Source organism: Procambarus clarkii, chromosome 10 (assembly GCF_040958095.1).
Source record: "Procambarus clarkii isolate CNS0578487 chromosome 10, FALCON_Pclarkii_2.0, whole genome shotgun sequence".
In the NCBI taxonomy this organism is placed as follows: domain Eukaryota; kingdom Metazoa; phylum Arthropoda; class Malacostraca; order Decapoda; family Cambaridae; genus Procambarus; species Procambarus clarkii.
The window spans coordinates 9,483,193-9,504,291 of NC_091159.1; the positions used below are offsets into that span (position 1 = coordinate 9,483,193).

Genomic DNA, 21,099 nt, shown 5'->3' on the forward strand with positions numbered 1-21,099 from the left:
AGGGCAGTAACCGAGATGGAACCGGGGGCACCAACACCGAAGCAGGAGGGGAAGGAATGATAGAATCAGAGATTGGGGTGAAGAAGAAGAAAGCGAAGCTTTCTTACCGACGGGAGGAGAGGAGAGGAGCCAGGTTTCCATTTCTGACTCAAAGATACAGGCGTCCCAGCAGCAACGTACTGGACAACAGACTCCAGTGTCTCAATAGAAGAAGAGCGAGAGCAAACAACACAACCATCAGGAGAGCGATGGACGTCGGCCCGCACAGTCAGGCGGCGTGGAGAGCCAAGAGATGGAGGAGAAGGACGGGAAGGAGGACTAGAGGGAGAGGAAATAGAAGACACAGGAGACGTGACAGACTGGGTAGAAAGAAGGGGAGCCCTAGACAGAACTAGGAGGGGGGGACCCTTCAGGACAGAACAGAGGGAAACGGGAGGTGGTGTCCGGGTCTAAGGCTCGGAAACGGTTGTGAGACTGAGGAAGGTGGGAAGGACGAGGAGAGGAAGAGCGCACCACGCGAGCATAGGAGACACCAGCGAAAGAAAGGAGACGATGAACTTGGCACCGAGCCTCGGGAAAAGAAACGGTTCCGGTGCTTCAAGTCGAGGACAGCCGCCTCAAGTTTGTAACAAATACACGCACGGGAGAAGGTAGGGTGGGCCTCACCGCAATTGAGGCAGCGGGCCTGGGGAGAAGTGCATTCCAACTTAGTGACCCTCGCTTCCACACAGGGGACAGAGGACTAGAGCATTTGAGGGTACCATGCCCAAACTTCCAGCACTTACTGCAGAGTCGAGGAGATGGAATATACTCCTGAACGGAGCACCTGGCACCAGCAAGAATAACAGAGGATGGAAGGGTCCTACCATCAAAGATAACCTTCACAACCCGAAGGGGCAGACGGCGATGACCATGAGGGGGACGAGTAAATGTATCCACCTGGAGGACAGAATGACCCTGGGCCTCGAGGATATGCTTGATATCCTCGTGGCAGTCCTCGAGATCCCTAACACCGGTCGCAACCTGGTGCGGGAGGAGAACAGTGCCAACACTGGCATTTAACCAAGCGTTCTTCGAGACCCGAACAGGGGTTTCGCCAAGGCAGGATAAGGCGGCCAAGCGAGCGGCCGCATCCTGAGGAGGAGCAGCAACGACACGGGTACCAAGACGAGTGGGGTTGAAGGTGACAGGCATCCACAGAATCGACAAGATGCCTATAAAGGGAAAAATCGTCAGGAGTTGAATCCAAAAGGGTGGAGGTCAAAGTACTTAGTCCATGTAGCAGGACCAAACAAAGCATGGAACGAAGTAGGATGGAAGAGAGCATACGAGAGCGGCCGAGGCGGGGACGGCGATGAGAACCCGGTTGAAAGGTGCAGTAGTCACAAGAAGAGATGGAGCCGTGCAAGGGGACGAGACGGTCACCACAGCAGGCTTGGGGCTCAACCCAACCACAGAGGGAGGGGAGCAGGGAGGAAGAGTCCGGTCTGGGCCTAAATTGGGCCCTGTAGCGGAGGCTATGGTTCCCGGTCTTCCAGGACGGTCCGACTCAGGGGCCTGGTTGCCCACCACATGAGCCTGGTTAAGAGTAGTCAAGTCATCCATACAGCAAACCAATATATAAGGGATGGGACCCGGAACCAAGGGATGCACTTCTCCACAGCTTGCCCTCTACAAGTTTCATGACCACATTCTGCAATACTTGGAGCATTGTAAAAGTGGCTTCCTCATTTTACACAAATTTCAGTCAGAAAAAAAAACAACCACAGGTAAGAGCTACACACTTTTATTTTTAATACATTACAATGAATAAAATTCATCCAAATTTACATTTCTAGACATCAGTTTTATAAAACATTTTTCAATATCTTTGAAAGTAGTCAAATATCTAGAACATTGTACTAAACAGTAGGGGCAATGAAAATGTCATTCTGAAATACCATCATGCATAAACATCTGCAAAATTTTACTGGAATTATTGAATTCTAAAGTCATGTATTGAGCAAACATCAAGTAATCCCTGGGATAGAAGTATGAAATTTTATTTTAAAACCTCGGCATCAAACGACAATATAATATAGACATGTTTATAAAAATTAAACTATCTTTTTTAAAAAGTGAGGTCAGCTCAAAGTCAAAATTAATATATCTACATAGGATATTAAGAGGGTTTATATACAGTAACGAATTATATACTAGTTTATACCACTGCTTTAAGCAATAAACACTTCACTATTATGCAGGAAGTATGTCTGCTTCAACCTGACCTTAAGGCTCTACAGGTTTCCCAATATTTGAGATTGATGAGGTCCTGAACATACTTAAGAAACCTATAAAGAAACTAGAACATAGCTCTCCTTAATATCAAACGTATTTTCACTTAAGATTAAAAAAATAATATATTTACACAAACTTTGATCTCTTATTTACAACAGATGGTCGTGGTGTAGTATGGCCTTGAATTCCCACAGAACAGCGATCTTGGAGTGTTGAAGCGTCTACTTTAGGTGTACCATCCGAAGACCGCTTTTGAGCGGGAACAGCAAGAGGGTCACGCTGTGTGTGGATCTCAACATCTTGAAACACTACCTGTGAGCCACCCCCTGCAGTTGGTAGTACATCACCCTAAGGGGATAAACCCATTAATTTACAGTGCAAATAATACTATTCTAATATAATGAAATTAACAATTATCCATATAATAAACTTACTTAATATCACATGTTCGTATTGTGTTACATCAAGATGGAGTAAAATATGGCTGCAAGGAAAGTGCAATGCTTGAGTATTTGGAGACAAGCATAGAAAAACAAATGTGAAGGGAAGAATTACAAGTAATTATCAAAGAAGGCACCAAACTAGGAAGGTTATGTAGCACCATCAAATGTGCAGGATAATCAGAGGGTGCTAAATATCACCAAGGATGCCAATATGAGAACAGAAACACAAGGCAAATGATATCAAAAGTATCCGAGGGGAGAATTACAAGAGGATGCCAAACTGGCAGTCACAATTTTCTGCAACGTAGATCAATAGCACAATTGTGAGTGCGCTTAAAGACTAATAATCTGGAGAGAATACAGAGGGGAAAAATTCCACAGTATTGCTGCTAACAGTTACACCGTGGTTTTTTCTAAATGTTTGAGACACGGCAAACCTATCACATAAGGGGCATAACTGGCCGACCCCTCACAGTGTTCAAGAGAACTTCATAAACACCTTCAAAGGATACCCGATTGTTACGAACCTGACTACATCATCGGAGTATGGAGTAGCGATGCCAGCACCATCTGTAAGTCTGCTTCCTCACCCCCACAGCATCATACGTAATGTGGACAATGCCATCTGGTGGGGGCTGTCTAATACCTGCTAAAGGCTCAAGATTCCTGCCTTGGTCAGCCAGAGGAGTCGCTGTGGCTGACCTCTGGTGAGGTGGCGACTAGAAATTAGTGCCATCTGTTGCAATATGAGCTGAATGTCAATGCCAGTCAGTAAGTGGCATTTCCTAGTTACACCAGTACCGGCCAGTTTACTGATGCCGTATCTGTATTCACAGAGGCGAGGTAGGGCTGCTGTAGTACGGAGAAAGGCAGTCTATCCTGGGCAGCCTAATCTCTCTCTACTTAATTCTGCTTGACAACTAAGTGAACCACCGCCAAAGAGGAACCATGTGGTATCTGCTTTCTGCTAGTGGAGTGGCAGTGAAAGGATTTGGCGTATTCCGGGACTGGCTAGGGGGAAGAGACTACCAACAGTGAGGTGCTATTGAGGAGCGTTACTAGCTCATCGCTAGAGGCTCCTGCCAGGGGTTAGCTACCCTTGTATTTGTCCGTGTAGAGGCCCATCAGCGCGTGGCTGAAGTTCTCTGCCAGCACTTGGCTGGAGTGTGATTGTGGGCATTCACAAAAAGCCCCTAATCATACTGTAGATAGGCTGGCCCATGGCAAGGGTAGACTCGTTGGAATTTCCCAGTATTGGTTGAGGACATTACTGTGTTGAGGAAACACGGCAGGTGACAAAGGCTGAATCAAGTTAGCATCGAGGAATGCTTAGTGTCCTGTGTCCTATGCGAGAGCGACATGTAAATATCTACGTGTAGTAACACGATTTCATTTTCTATTTTAGGTAATGGGAAAGTGGTAATAAGTTAAGTGAATATATTGATAAAGGATGAAGTAGTGTGTTCATTTCAGCTCCCCCCTTTTTATTACTTGCATTACCTAGCCTACTCTTTGAAAGCCACTACCAACTTGGGGGTCAAATGCTAGTACTTTGGTTCCACCACCAAAGAACTCGGTTGCGACTCAGTGGCCATAACACTGACCAACCAGGCTGCGATTTATACGTCAGGTTGCAAGCAGTTGCGACCAACAGCCTGGTTGACCCGTCCAGCAACGAGGAGGCCTGGGCGACAACCGGACCGCAGGAAAGCCAAGCCCCAAAAACACCAAGGTATCTTATAAAAGGTAATTAGGAAAAGAAAGCACAAATCCATTACAACTATATAGCACTTTGAAGGGACCTGCAGATAAGGATTTAGGATAGGACAAAATGAATGATGCCCAAACTATTGGGGAGTTGCAGATATAACGCCAGCCTGCAAGACGCGAGACCATCACTATCGTGCCACCAAAATACTTGTCTCGTCAAGCAGACATGCCAGAGACAATAGTAGGTGTTGTACAAATACACCCAACAAATTGAGTATAATGAGAATTTTTTGCAGGTCAATGGAAGTGTTGCAACATCGACAAAAGCAAGGACAAAGATCCTAATTCTCCGACTTTGACCACAAAATAAAGATTCACATAGGAACACTTGCAGATCAAAATTAGTGGACTACTGTACTCTAGTACAGTGGAGCCTAAATTTACAATGGTAATCCATTCCTAGAGATGTATTTTAAGTCAAAATATCTTAAATTGAAGCAATTTTTCACATAAGAAATAAAGGGAATTGAATTAATCCGTTCTCCACCCTCCAAAATATTAACTTACAAATACATTTTATACTGCATACAATTTTTTTCTCCAAGTAAAACACAGTGCATATGCTTATCTTACCTTTATGGATGACTTGATGGCATATGGAAGATGGTGATGAGAGGGGAGGAGAGGTGTTACTGTTTGGAAGGGGAGTCCCCTTCCATTATAGCATCAGGCAGTCACGACTTCTGGGATGCACTCTGGCATGTTTTGCCTACATACCACTAGGACCTGCTTGTGGCTCACTACTTGCTTGTCTTACTAAGAATCTGTCTAAAGACACTTGTCTGTAGTAAGACATCACATTGTCATTTAAAGGTCAATGCAATGGCCTGCTACAGCTTTTATCTGGGTGAGTTTTTTCAACAAAACTTTGCAGTTCTTTCCATACTTCACACATTTTCTTAACGAGGAAAGGACATCCTCTACTCTACTATTTTCTTGGGTTGAACCTTACCACTGATTTTCTTGGGACCCATGGTGTGATATATAATCAGTTTTATGTTCAAAGAGGAAAAAAATAAGAATTTCTTATAGGCGTGATAGTCACTAAGCGGACAGCTCTAGTAAACTGAGGCAGGTCAGCCCGCATGACCAGGAACCACGCGCTCCGTCGACCGAAACGCGTGCCAACAAATATCGTTAGTCAAGTCACATTTTTCGATCAAATTTACATCACAACTCGAGGTGCCACTGTACTTCCTTCCCAGGTCTTCAAGAACAATGAACCAGCAATAATCTACCTTGTGCTCCTGCAGGTCCATCTAGATATGGACAACCACTTTTCTGACAACGGGTCTGAAGGAGCAGAACAAGACACGTACAGAGGTAGGTGCTAATGCACAAGGGCGAGAAAATTATCTGAAATTTGAACAAAAGACGAACAAAAAGTACACCAAGTACATACTACAAATGCACACAGCCCACACAAGCCATGAAGAGATTATCCCAAGGTTCACCAAAATGCAAGCACACCAAAAAAAACTAAGAAATAGGCTTGTGAACAGTATAGAGTACCAAGGAAAACAGTGAGGCACTATAAAAACCATCAAAGAGCACTACAGTCAGGCAAAACCAGAAGCAGTTTGAAAATTATTTAGCAGTTGAAGCCAACCAGCAGTGTAGATTACTATCCAATCATTAAAAAAATACAGTAATGGACTATTAGAAATAAAGTTCAGACAGCTCTGTAAAGATCTTTATGACTTCAGGTTTACAAGACTGAGCCAGTGTACAAGAGGAGGGAGGGTGTAATATTAGCTATACTGTAATATAGCTAAAATATAGTATAGCTATAGCATTAAGTATAGTTTGGTTACTTCAGCAGTAGTAACCAAGTAAATAGGCACCTGGAATAATTAAAGGTGAACAAAGCAGTATGACCAGACTACATTTTGCCATACATTGAATTAGGCAGCAGAGGTACCATGTAACCCGAGAATGTCCTGTGTCTCATTATTAAGCGGGAACACCTAGACGAACTGGACAACCCCAAATATGGTGGGAATAGTCAAGAAAGAAGATTATGAAGCATTAAACTAGACTTGTCACCAAATTTTATATAGTGCCATTGCAAAATAGTGTACAGTACTAGAAAAATAATCAGAGGAGATACTGGAACATCTGGCCAGACTACATAAGGCTATGGAGGACCTGGACAAGCTACAGAAATGGCTAATGAAGTTTAATTATTAAAAGTATTAATAAAGTTTCATTTGGGGAAAGGAAACCAAACAAATATGTCTGGTTGGGTTTTTTCCAGTTTTCAGTATTATTCATTAGTGTGTAACTATGAATTTATAATAGTTAAACGTATTGAACCTCGCCATGCTAAAAAACCAGCGTTGAATGTAATGAAACGCCATTTTCTGGGTGAGACCCGGAGGCTCCCCGGAGCTTTACCGGCTGATATGCTAATGTCAGACTTTGGCATCAGTCATGTGTATGGAGTTCTAGGGCCTACCGGAGACCACGAGCCAGAACCTGGCCCCCTCAGAGAGGCAAGGGGAGCAATGGCCTATAGAAACCCCCGTGTGGTTGGAAGCATTCTATGTCTGCCATCGACCGGGTCAAGCATCCAGAAAGGTAAGCATTCCAAAACAAACCCCTATTCTGGTGAAAATTGCTACCCAAGCTGAACTAGTGGATAGAACTCTTCAACAGAAAACAAGGAAACTAGTATGACGTCATATGTCACCGCGCCGCTGTCTGCGCAGCTCCCCCCTCCCCGGGAGGGGGAAGGGGGAGCCCCAGACCTCCCACACCAGCTATCCACCCATCAGTTCTGAGGCTGGATGTCAAAACACGCGAAAAACGCCGACCGGAGGGAGGGAGGGTTGCCGGGGAGCCTCCGGGTCTCACCCAGAAAATGGCGTTTCATTACATTCAACGCTGGTTTTCTGGGGGGAGCCCCGTCGGCTCCCCGGAGCTAACTACCCACAGAGGAAGGTCTAAAGGGACAAAACCGGGAGGCGGACACCACGCACCCCACCAAGGAGGCGAGACAACCGGCAGCAAACGCCAAACCAAGGCGCCACAGCCCCGAAAATCCCAGGAACAACACTAGAACCACGAGCAGCAAGGCCCCTGCACGAACACCAAAAATCCATGCCCAAAAGACTGCAAGGCCACGTCGCCCAGACTGCAGCGAGAGCAGCGAAGCCACGAACGCCACAGGCATGAGGGAAGAACACAGGCAGCTGAGCCGCAAGAACACGGCTGACCACCCGGGACACTATCACCCGCGAACCGGGAAGAACAGAACCGGATCAACGCAAAACGCGCTCCGGACCCAAACACCGTGGCAAGCAAACAACAGCGGAGGGCCGCCACTGAACACAAAAACGACACACCCCCGGCCCGACCAACGAAGCACCAACAAACCCTGGACCCCTCCAGAATGCAGCAGCCCCACCCCGCGCCAGAAAAGATGGAGACTGCTGCCATCAAACAACCAAAACGCTAAAACCAAAGGAGCAAAAAAATTCAGCGACCCGACCCCCAGAGGCAAAGGCCCAAAGGAAAGAGCCGACAAAAAAACACACCGGAACCGAAGGGGCACTACCAACCGAGGAGAAGACAGAGCACGCTGACCAGAGAACAGGATGGTGCAAGCGGCGCACGAACAGGCCGGAGGTGAAACGACGCACAAGACAGCTGACTAACGGTGCAGAAGCAACACCAAGACCGAAAGCAAGCTGAAGCGGCTCCGCCTGCGCCGCACGAAAAGAGGCGACAGTATGTGGCAAGACAACGGCCCCCAACCCCCACTAGAAAACCAAGCCGAGAGTAAACCAAGCGAACAAGAGTAACCACCTAAGAAGGGACAGGAAAAGGAAGGACCGCCAAAATACCCCATACTGCCGCCAAGAGAAGCACGCAGGTGGGACACCTACCACGAAGCCACCCAACCACCAACCGGAGGCGAGACCACGAGGCAGAACATAAGCAGCCCCGACAAGGCCCAACCCCCCCCCCCCCCCCCCCGAGCCCAGGAAAAGGCAGAGCCGCGAGAAGATCTCGGGCGCGACCACCGAAACCCAGGCGGCACAAGTAGATGGAACGTCTGCTGAACAGAAAAACTCCCCAAAGCATACAAGCCCGCCAGGAGTTCAGAAACGACGGGTCCGACGCGAGACATCGCAAGACCCCCCCCCCAAAAAAAAAAAAACGGCAGGGCAAGCTAGGAAAACCAAAGGCGGCGGAAGGGTCGCCGCCAGAACAGGACCCGAACCAAGGGGCACGAACAACTGCAATAGACCGAGACAAAGAAGCACATCACAGGACACAGGCTGACCAACGCCTAAGAACACACGCAGAACATCCCTGCTGCAGAGGAGGCAGGAAGAAAGAGCAGAAGCACAAAAAAAACCCAGGAGAACAACCAGGGGTGGACAATCAGGCAGGGACAAAAACCCCACGCAATCCCCAGACACAAAACGGCAGCAAAGTGCCACTCCACAACCGGACACAGGAACAAGGACACGCCACCGTGAAACACAGTACCAATGCACACGTGCAGCAGCCGCAACAGGCACCACTGCAACGTGTAAATAGCAACTCCCCTCTGCAAAGGCAGAGAACGGAGCAGGCCGACCCCAGACAGGGCCAACGGAGACACGACAAAACACTGCAGGCCCAGAAACCTGCACCAGGCGACCGACGGCGGAGAAACCCCGCTCGATACCTGCTGGATGAGGTACTGGGAGCTCTTTTACACCTGAAGCCCGGCCCAAGGTCAGGCCAGACCGGCCAGAGGATGGCCCACCAGGCAGCTGCGAGGAGCAGTCCACCGGCCCACATACCCCCACAACCAGGACGGGCCGGAACTGCCATACGAAAACAGGCCAGTGCGCCCTGGAAGTCCACGGACGAACCAGCAAGAAGGCTTATGCTCGCAAGTAGGTCGTGTAACAAGCACAGACCACTGATGGTAATACAGTGTTTCCCAAAAGTGCCAACAGCACCACTGCACTCCACTGGTACTATCCCGCAAGTTCTACCAGATAGGCGGGACCCAAGAGCCAGAGCTCAAATCCTGCAAGCACAGCCAGGAGCCTTACCAGGTGAGTACAGAACCAACCCTACAACCCCCACACCTCACAACATTAAAAAGGGAGGGTCCCCTGAATGACTCCAGCCTGGGTTGGACATGCACATGAGGGGTACAGGAAGGGGTGATAAAGGGACAGTCACTGGTGTGCGAACGGTCTCAGTCGTACAAAATATACCTAAATAAAGACAGGTATATAAACACCGCCGCATCCAGCGCCAGGCCAAAAGACGCCAGACCGCAGAAACTCACCTGGCGAATGGTGGCACGAACTTGACACGACTCAACCGTGCCCAGAAGAACTTGGGAGCACCGCCAGAGCCGGACCCGCAGGAGAACGGAGAGGCGGAGGCGGTCCACACCCATGACAGGGAAAACCGCGGTGTCCTCCCCACAACTGGGAACCAGGACACCCCCGGCGCGAAGGGGCACATACCGCAGCCAGGGAGAAGAACGAGAGGCGAAGCACTGTACCAAAAAAGGGCGCAAAACCCCAGCACTGAAACACCGCCCAGACCAAAACAAACTCCACGGCGCATGCGCATAACACGCTGGCCGAACCGCACACCCTCCCTGCGGGAAGGCGCCAGCCAGGACTACTGCACGAGAAAAGGAGCCAAAAGAGGAAGCAGGAACAAGAAAACCGGCCAAAGAAGCAAAGAGCCCAACCGGGCGACAAGTAGCCCAACCGGGCGACAAGTAGCCCAACCGGGCGACAAGTAGCCCAACCGGGCAACAAGTAGCCCAACCGGGCGACAAGTAGCCCAACCGGGCGACAAGTAGCCCAACCGGGCGACAAGTACGAGGAGCCGACAGACGTTCCAATAATGCGGGAAGTAGCGAAAAACCTTCCCGTACCCTCGAGAACACAGAAGCCAACACTAGTCCCGAAGGCACACGAAGGCGCAGGCGCACCCAAGATCAGAAGTCACGCAGAACCCCATCGAACGGGGAAACATGACAAAGACACCGTCCCAAAAAGGGGGGGGGGGGGGGGAAGGAAACTTCCACCCACAGGACGGAACCAACCGACTCAAAGGCCAAGGAACCGAGCCCGGGGAGGTGCTGACGTCCAACAGCACGTACGGCGAGTGGGGAGGAAAGACCCCACTCCGCGTAACCACAAGCCCCGCCTAGAGGGGGATAAAAACCCCCATGGGGTCTAACGGGGCCAAGGCCCCCCCCAAGTCAGCCCCTCCCCAGCCCCGGGAACCTACACGACAGGCCCCGGGGCCGAGCCGTTCCCCTAAAGCCCCGGCCGTACCAGAAAACCGGGGCAGCCGTGAAAACACTAAGGAAGGGAGCCCACTGGCAGACTCGTACAACACGGCTGGAGGAACAGGCCCAAATGCCCCCGTCACTACCCCGGAAGGGGAATTCCCCGAGACTGCCCGAGTCTCAACACCACCAAAAACCCCGCCCCGAACCTACAGACGGTAAGGAACCGGATGCAGGCAGGAAGGGTGAACCAGGGGAAAGACAAGGGGGCGTGGATGGAACCGAAGCAACCAACACCCCCAAGTCCCAAAACGAACTACAACGGGGCAGCCCCGGGGCTCCCGGGGAGGAAACCACGAGAACGTTGCCACCACCAAGGCTCAAGTGCAACGCCCCTGCTGCCCGCACCCGCTTTGTTAGCACAACTGGGTAACCGAGCCACAACGAGCAACCAAACTCGCAGGACTCCGGGTCGAAGGTGTCACCGACCCCACAGGCAGCAGACGGAGGCAAAACAGAGTCACCCAGAGACAAAAGGTGAGAGCAACCCTCAAACTCGCTGGAAGCGAGGGGGGGGACTCTGGGGTCACATCCATCGGACCCGCGCGCCCCCAGGGGTTTCCCAGGGTCCCGAGCGTTTACTTTAAGAGGACTCGCGCTCAGGTAATCCCAGGCAGGGTACTGCTAACCGGCACCCAAAGCTACCAAACAACTTTCTAAGAGCTGAACCCCCGGGACGTGTACACTCACGGGGACCTAGCAGGGGTACCACCAGAAAATACTCGGAACACAAGGGACACAAGGGGGCAAGAACGAAGGCAGACCCCCCACCAGGTAGATAAACAAAAAGAAAAAGAAAACCCCGCAAGAGGACAGCGTACCCAAGCGGAACAGAGCCGGCCGCTATGATTGGTAAAGACAAGCTGCACAGTACCCCGCGCCCCACCAGTGCAAACACTGCCCCTTACTCTAAGGCGAACAAGGGAGACAGAACACCCGAGCACACAAAGAGCGGCCGAAAACCAAGCGGTAAACGGCCAAGCAGGGGCAGGACCCAAGGAACTTGTGGAAGGTGGCCCCAAGCCCCAAGGGCAGTACTTACAGGGCACCTAGGGAAGGGATCCCTAGGCGCATGCAGCCCGAGTACTGAAGAATCACTCCCGGCTCACGCACCACCTAGAAAACAGACACCACACTCTAGGTACAGTGCTGAAACAACCACTGGAGCCGGAGTACATAACCATTGCCAATAGCATCAGCCGAAGAACTGATGGGTGGATAGCCGGCGTGGGAGGTCTGGGGCTCCCCCTTCTTCCTCCCGGGGATGGGGGAGCTGCGCAGACAGCGGTGCGGTGACGTATGACGTCATACTAGTTTCCTCGTTTTCTGTTGAAGAGTTCTATCCACTAGTTCGGCTTAGGTAGCAATTTTCACCAGAATAGGGGTTTGTTTTGGAATGCTTACCTTTCTGGATGCTTGACCCGGTCGATGGCAGACATAGAATGCTTCCAACCACACGGGGGTTTCTATAGGCCATTGCTCCCCTTGCCTCTCTGAGGGGGCCAGGTTCTGGCTCGTGGTCCCCGGTAGGCCCTAGAACTCCATACACATGACTGATGCCAAAGTCTGACATTAGCATATCAGCCGGTAAAGCTCCGGGGAGCCGACGGGGCTCCCCCCAGAAAATATGGTGCTCTTATCTAGCGACATTTAGATCATTCTTATCGAATGACATTTGACGACATTTCTTATCGTGACATTTAGAGTACTCTTATCTTATGCCATTATTACACTACACATTATATAACTACATATATAAATTCTGTATGCCATAATGAACAACTAAGCTCATTTGGTTAAAGTTATGATCTTGTAACCACAATCTAAGGTCAGCCTAGCACCAAACATCTTTGCAGCAGCAGCAACGGCTGCAAAGATTTTTTTTTTTTTTTTTTTTTTACACAATTTCAATGTGTCAATGGTTTTAACTTTCTTTTTGCAATAGTACAATAGTTTGTAATTTACGTAGCTAAATGTGTTGATCATCAAGTTAAAAAGTATGGTGCTCATATGCAGTGACTGAACAATAACACTGTTGTTATTACACTATACACACACAACCACAGTATTTTTACAAATTATAATGAACCACTAATTAATTCTAGTTGGTGTGGTAATTAAATTTCAGCACAGTATTAAACCACACAAAGCAAGCAGATGTCAGTCACCCGACTCGGCAAGGTGCCTTCAGTATCCCCCCCCCCCCACCCCCTGTTTGATTCCTGTCACTAGCATTCTCTGATTCGTGCATCTCTAGCATCCTGATTACTGTATCCCTCCTGGCTCTTAGCCAAACCATTTTAACTAAACCATCTATTCACTGGAATCCTGAGTAACAATGCGAGCCCCATGTACCCCGTGGGAGTTTTGATTCTTACTAATGTACAGTACTGTATATACTAATGTGATTGGTCGGTACACACCCTTTAACCACGATACCACATTTTGAGCAGTGCAGTGGTTTAACAAGACAAAATTAGCCGTACATGCAAGAATAATTAACACAAGGAAAGTTTTCAACACTTCAGTGTTGTGCACTATTTTAGACCAGTACTAAAGGATGTACTTGCAACTCTCACCTGGTAAAGCACAGTAAAGAAATTGACAATCCAAAGACTTGTGATATTCAGATACAAAAAAATGAGCCATGAGAATAGGCCAAGTGAACTAATATGAACAATGGATAAGTAAATGATACAAATATGATAAATGAAACCAATAGCAATACAGACTGCCATGTGGAAGAACATGCAGAGCAAAGGTAAACATGTGAAAGCTAAAACAAATAGCCAGAGAAACAATGAAACAAGTGGAATGAGCGACAAACACAGGTGGTGGACCAGCCACCATTAACATTTTTAAGAGCAAATATCAGAGTACAGTACCGGAAAGTCATGAGGCACATGCACAATACCCACGAAGGGAGTTTCTGTAGCTGGATCTCGATCCCTGTAAACAACTATGTTTGCACCACAGTTGAGAATAAAATTCACACAAATCAAAGCAATTACTACAGTATGTATTCTTTCCAACATGTCACAATGGAACTAAATATAAACACTTACAAAAGCCAGTATAAAACTCCATTAATTTTTTAATTATAAAGACTTCATTGGTGGTATTTGTAGATACAAACTAAATCTACATATCCAATATGTTCAACATTTTACACAGTTGCCTTTAATGGGAAAAAAAGTGAGCAAAATATAATGCCCATCTCTTCAAAGAGCAGAGAACATCCACAAGTTTCAGGAATATTAATGTTAGATGCACCAACATCCGGAGATCACTCAAGCGCCGCCTCCATAAAAATTAAGATCCTACTAAATAAGAAATGCCATGCTAATACTAGTTGACAAAACAGTTGCCATGGAAGCATGACCAAGTTAAGCTTTCAGCAGAAAACAATTATCCATAACTACTTTCATGTGAAAACTTATACTTATCACCTCGAACAGGAAAAAAGCGCATTTAAAGCTGCAATATGGAAGCACTGTAATTGGCATGCACATTTCAGAATTTAGTCTACCTTGTACAGCTTTGTTTCAAGTTCCCCATGAGAATCCTGCTGCTGGGTCGTCAAACAATAATTTGTGACACGACCATTTGTTAGATCTTCACTATGCAGACGAGTGACCGATCTTCGTCGTGGTAATGCTGGCTGAAGTATTGTTCCACTTGGTACCTCCTGTCATTGTATTCATTATACAGTAGTAAAATATGCAAATTGTCAATCTAAATACAAGCTAAAAAAAAAACTGTGGGACTTTAACAAGGAATCTAAATATTTGACATATCTAACCGTGATCTTTTTCAGAGCTTTCCACTGAGCTTGGGAGTATATATATATAGCCAATATCAGGAACTGAAATCTTTCTTGCATGTGCTTGCAAGTAGGAAGGATTTGCAAGCACAAAAACACTTGGTACAAAAACATTTCTGTCTTCAACTGTCATACTTGCTGAGAACTTGCAAGGCAGCCCAGAACAACCTCACAAAGGAGTGCCAAGAAACAAGAATGGGACAGGAAAGCAACTGGATAAGTGTCAGGAAAAGAAGGGATATGAAATGTCAAGATACTCCTAAGAGCAGACTACCAGACAGGTGCTTTGCACCCCTGCCCAGACACTTTTTCATCCACAAAATTGGACGACTCCTTATTGGCGACCCCTGTTGCCGGGCAATCCAATAATCTGTTTAAATCGCCACGCAAGTGGATATACACAGTACATTTAAGTTACCAGTACTTTAATGTCGGGTCCCAATAATGCAAAGTAGAGACCTTAATAGAATAAAGAATATGGTAGGAAATGCAAAATAAGCCCAGTACCACAGGTACAATTTGAAAATATGAACATGAAAAAAAATATTGTTAGAACTTAAAATTTTCCCAATATTATGACTAGTCCCTTCATTAAATACCTGCTTGACTTATCACCAGACAAGGCTGGCCCCAAGCTGACCTTTAAGATTTGAACTAAACTGATTACTGTTAAAAATGTAGTTACATTTACCTGTAAACTTTAGACGTCTAAAATTCCTCTAACAACTTTTGCTAAATTAGATTAATTCAAATATGCAGGTTCAGTGTGGAAATACTTAGTACTATGTACAAAACTATACATTAATCAGGTGTCAACATTGGGTTAATACCACCACCCACTGATACAATAGGGTAACAAAAATATTTATGAAATATATACAATTTGGCAAGTAAAATTGCCAATTATTCCAAAAAAATTAGACAAATCAGAAGATATAATCCAGATTTTGGAGGGGTCCACTAAATATATAGTGACATATGTATTTATCTATATACATATAAAACTGATTCTAGTTCAAAGCTTGTATTGGTATTTTTTACAAATGAGAATTTACTAAAACTCGACAAGAGTAGAAATTTTAGTGAAACTATACATTAATTTGAAAATATTACTAGGCTCTTCCCTCCCCAACCAGGTACAGTATATTAAAATAGTTAAAAAATTATATACCAGGTAACTACTTCAGGATAGCCCAAAACCAAGTGACCATCCTTTTACCAATATTCCTAGGTTTTCGTAGTTTCATGCTGATATACGAAGGTATTCTTTAGGCATAAAAAAAAGTTATTCCTACTGTAGATTTAATTACCTGGTAAATACAAATATTACCCCACACTACTATCTCCAATACAAACATGTTTACAAATGTTAACACCTGCATTGCAACACTCCAACAGCAACATCTGGTAGAAGTAGGGATAACTTGCTCAAGGAAGGGACCAGAAAACAAAAGGCTGGCATACTGAAAGGAAATCGAAATAAAATTCCTAAGAGATATACTATGGGTAACAGAACTCTAAAGGCTGCACAAGAAATGAACACCACCAAAAAGTGTAACGTGCCAGTTGACAAGTTTGTCCCAGTCTAAAAGTAAAATAAAAATGCAAATGAGGCATTCTTGGTTTAAACAGGGATGCAAGCTGGCAAATCAACCAGGTATAAGAGCATTAAGAAACTACAGAAATAACAGGACACCAGAGAGTAACGAAAGATACCAGAGTAACGAAAGATACCAGAATAATGAAAGATACCAGAATGGCCCAATTCTTCCTCATGGCAATAGGAAGAAAGATGGTATGAAAACAAATAAAGCAAAGACCAAACTCAAATTGCTGCACAGCCACATCATAAGGAAAATGGCGAGTGAACAGATAATGAAACTGAGGATAGAAGGCAGACTGGTTCACTACAAATGACAAGGTGTGTGAGAAACCAAGATATTTCAGTAGGTCTCCATAATAGCGCAGCGAGAAGTTCTTGAACTGAAGGGAAAAATATCTAACTAGGCACCACTGGAGGAGTGAGATTACCAGTGGGGAGGTAAGGAAACATTTGTTTGAATTAGATGTGGCAAAGGCTGTAGGCTCAGACAATCTCACCATAGATACTAAAAGAGGGGACAGAAGCACTGTGCCTACCACTCATTGGTGTATAAAGTTGCTGATAACAGAACTGCCCAAAATATGAAAGAGGAAGATGACTAATTTCGCCCCAATATACAAGATAGACATGATGCACCGAACTACAGGTCCCTAACCTAACCGAACCAGTGTCCCTAACTTGCATACAATGCCAGGTGATGAAGATAAGAGACACTAGCAGAACATCTGGAGAGAGAACTTTGTAACCCATCAACATGGGTTCAGGGATGACAAATCTTGCCTTACAGGTTTAATAAAATTCAATGACCAGGTCACAAAAATTAGGCAAGAGAAGGATGGGCAGACTGCATATATGTATGGATTGAAAGAAAGCCTTTGACAGGCAGTAGGAGACTACTGCACAAGTTGGAGAGGCAGCAGGAACAACATGTACTCCCTTATTCACTGGAATACCTTCCCTAAGCAACAGAAGACATCAAGTCATTGAGGTGTGAGGGCTCTGTGGCAAGACATCACTAGTGGAATACAAGTGTTCAGTCCTTGCCCGTATTCTGTTTCCGATATATATAAATCATCTCCCAGAGGGAACCGACTCGCTCTTCTTGATGTTCACCGATGTGAAAATTATGAGGATTAAGATAGATTACAAGATGACCTAGACAAATTGATGGAATGATCTTAACAATTGCCTACTAGAGTTTAACTAGTAAATGTAAAGTAACAAAGCTAGGTGGAGGAAGCAGGAGGCCAGACAATGTACCAAATGGGAGAAAGTTCCTCCACGAAACAGAAAGATCTAGGAGTTTATCTCATCGAACTGGTCTTCTGAAGCCCAAATTAAAAGGATATCGGTGTATGCGAAGCTGGCTAACATCATAACTGCTTTTAGAAATTTGTGCAAGGAGTCATTTAGAACCTTGTATCCCACATGTCAGACCAGTCCTGGAGTATGCAGCTCCAGCATTGAGTTCATACTTTGTCATGCACAAGACAAAGCAGGAGAAAGTTGAAACATGTGCCATTAGACTAGTTCCAGAACTACGAGTTACGAGGAAAGGCTGCACAAATTGCACCTCTTGTCTCCCCTAACTCTTCCAGTGACATGATTACCACATACAAAATTCTCAGGGGATTGACAAGGTATTTAAAACAAATTACTTAACAGGTGGTTCTTGCACAAGGAGACAGGTGAAAACTGTACCCAAATGAGCCAGACATTAGAAACATTACTGTCAGTAGTTAATAAATGGAATGCATTAGGAAGTGATGTGGTGGCAGCAGAACTTCAGTTTCAAATGTAAATAGGATTGAACCCAATAAGCTGAGGAACCTATACACCAGTTAATTGACAATTGAGAGTGGGGGGGGGGGCCCCCAAAGATCCAAAGCCCAATCAAGTACTGTAATGGTTAATATACTAAGTAACTAATATTCCCAATCAAGTACTGTAATGGTTATTATACTAAGTAACTAATATTAAACAAGTATTACCTGTACAGGCCGATGGTCAAGCCAGGTATCAGCCCCTTGAGACCTCGATCTCCTGTGTCTTAAGTTGACAACTGCTTGACCCTGAAACAATCATGAAAATCTTACCATGTGAACAATATACATTTTGTAGGATAACCACCACATAGTGTATCATGCAAAATGTAAAACATCAGTGGAAAAAAAATAAATTACAGTTTAAAAGAAAGTCAGTCACATCCTACTTCAATTCAAAATTACCTAAACTTTCACCCTTTAATGTGTCTTCATTATCTGCAAATGCCTCGTGTGTGAATTACCATACCTGAATTAACTCCGTTTGGTGAATTGTTGACGTTCACGCCATGATGTACAACTATTAGCTAAGCCTTTTAAAGGTTTATGAAAATTTAATCTTTTTAGGTACTGTACTATGATGCACGATATGACAACGTTAATTTTACACTCATTTAGGCATGTGTTAACCTAATTTTGTTAAAGCTTGCCGATGTGCTTTTTGTAAACATTGATATGTTTAGTTAAATACAGTGCTTGTACAGCACACCTAACTTACAGCAATGTTTCACTAATTTATCACATCCCTAAATACAATCTTTTTCAAGGCCTGGCAACCCACATCATCAAATGTCCAATAGTTTTAATTATCCATTATTTTCATATAGAGCTTCATTGAATAATTGTTTAATAATTTAAGTCGTAAAAATCCTTGCAACCCACACTTAGGGCATGACTGGTTTGGGTACCACTAACTTTTTTTAATTTGTGGTAGGATCTCCAAGTTAGTCATCAAAAGAAGGCACCAGGCTGGAAGACTAAGCATTGCGTGTTGCAGAACTTTCATAAAAATTTAAATCGATACATAGGGCACGAACCCCATCAGATCCTATATAAAGCCCCCTTAGATCAAACTATCTACAATTATTCATTCTTATACTGTGCTCTTCAGCCTCCAAAGATCACTAAATCTAGAAAGACAACAACTGTACAATAATGATGTATTTTGGTGTGAACAAGCCAAGACCTAAAGCAAATCTGTAAAAAGAGAGGGTACTGGAGAGAGGAGGAAATTTCACTGCAGGTTTGGCAAGTTAATAAGTGAGCAAAAGTTGTTTCTCTCAAAATCTAGCTAAAAGCCAACATTTTGCTCCTTTCCTTGTTTAAAAAATTCAATTAATAGCCTCTAATACAATATATAGCAAGTACAATAAAAACTAGACATTCCAATATAGGAAGTAGACAATACATTCACACAACCAATTTTCCTACCTGACCTAACACTACAAACCCTATCATAAAAATTTATTGTTATTGTCTTCATGCTCACTTATAAAACAACTTCATTAAGCAATATTTACACGAGAACCAGACGCATGAATGACCCGGGTACCATCCAGCCTTGGATCTGAAGTGGATGGTGTAACTGTGCTTCTGGTGCTTGGACGCATCTGGGAGAGGTCCGAATCCGACGACGACGGAGGAGGACAACTTGCAGGACAAGTATTAGGCTTTCCATCTAAAAGCATTTCTTTCAGAGCCCTTACTTGTGTTTGGAATAGTATAGACTGAAAATTTCAAATTAAGATGAGCAACAAATTCTAAATAAAAATCCACAAATGTCCTGCATCATGTGTCTTTCTTCACTTACCCAAAATTGTCACATTCACACATTTTCCTCCACACATTAAATTTTTACTTTGATAACTTCAATAACTATGAATTACAAGTACAGTACTCTAAATATATAATTGAGCATGAAACTTTACACAATTTAATTTTTTGTTTAATTAAATACAAAACTTTTCTTATCTGCAGTCTAATAGGCATATTAAGTATATAGAGAACTTTCAGCCCATTAAACAAATCAATATTTTTGTGTTAGCATTTTAAGTTTCCTAATTGGGAACCGGATCTCAGTCTATTAGACACGAAAAGTTTGCCTGTGCATTCGTTTCTCAGAACTCTCTCAAATGTGCACGCTTTCAGCTGGGTCTAAGGCACTAAAGTTACATGTATTTTAAACAATCTGAAGTATCATTATGCATACCTCTGCCACTATTGTATATGCTTAAAGCTACAAATTTACCTTCAGAATTTAAAGCGGTCTTATTTTTTTTTTCAATTTAAATGTTTCTTTTCCATAGCCCCTGTGCCTACTCCTTCCTGAACACCCCTCGTAAGAGGATGGTAGGAGCAAATTTCTGCAAAAATGCTTCCCAGTAATTGCTGGAATTATATTTAATATGTGCTAATATTTAGAGGACACAATAGGCTCCGAGCTATACCAATGTATGACATGCATTTCTTATAGTGTACTGGAAAAATAATTAGGAAAAGACAAACTATTTTTCAACCTGTCCTCAGACTATGTCCATTCCATCCAGTGGTCGACCCCAAAAATGCATTCATAAATTTTAACATGCTGTTCATTCAAAACATGAATTCTCAATATTTTATATTACCATATTTTACATATTTAGGCATTCATTAGGTTAGGTGTTTAGGTTCTACTGGCGATTATTTGTAGTATATGGGTGAAGCATTTACAGCATTGTGGTTCAAAATTCTTCAGCGAAACACTTGTTCCAGAAGTTTTCGAACGTCATCAGTTCGAATCTTGTGTAAACCATTTTTCATTCATAATCATATACAGGGGGTTTGGTGGGTGCAAGGCATGGACTTTGAAGGACGGGCTGCTATTTTTAAATAGCAAACTTTGTAATGGTGAGGTAGCAGGGATTTAGAGGCAGTAAGCCTTGCCAGATGAACCTGACAGTTACACAAGATTACAAACAGGTGAAAAGGACTGGGTAAAGAATTGCATCTCCATAATTCCAGAAAATCCTTTGATATTCCACAAACGACTAATACAC

At 44.8% G+C, this 21,099-nt stretch overlaps 1 protein-coding gene across 2 annotated transcripts in view; it reads right to left on the reverse strand.

The window, feature by feature from the left end:
* Nucleotides 1–1,770: 1,770 nt before the first annotated feature.
* LOC123747188 (kinesin-like protein KIF23) overlaps nt 1,771–21,099 on the reverse strand; it is a 60,183-nt gene continuing 40,854 nt past the window's right edge. The window contains exons 14-17 of one of the 2 annotated variants that reach the window (XM_045729228.2): nt 19,585–19,791; nt 18,233–18,313; nt 14,345–14,503; nt 1,771–2,625 (exon numbers count right to left, since the gene is read on the reverse strand). In XM_045729228.2, the coding sequence (XP_045585184.2) occupies nt 2,404–2,625; nt 14,345–14,503; nt 18,233–18,313; nt 19,585–19,791 (669 nt within the window). In that variant the 3' untranslated portion in view covers nt 1,771–2,403. The remainder of the gene's footprint in view (nt 2,626–14,344; nt 14,504–18,232; nt 18,314–19,584; nt 19,792–21,099) is intronic. The other variant, XM_045729234.2, reaches the window with a different exon arrangement.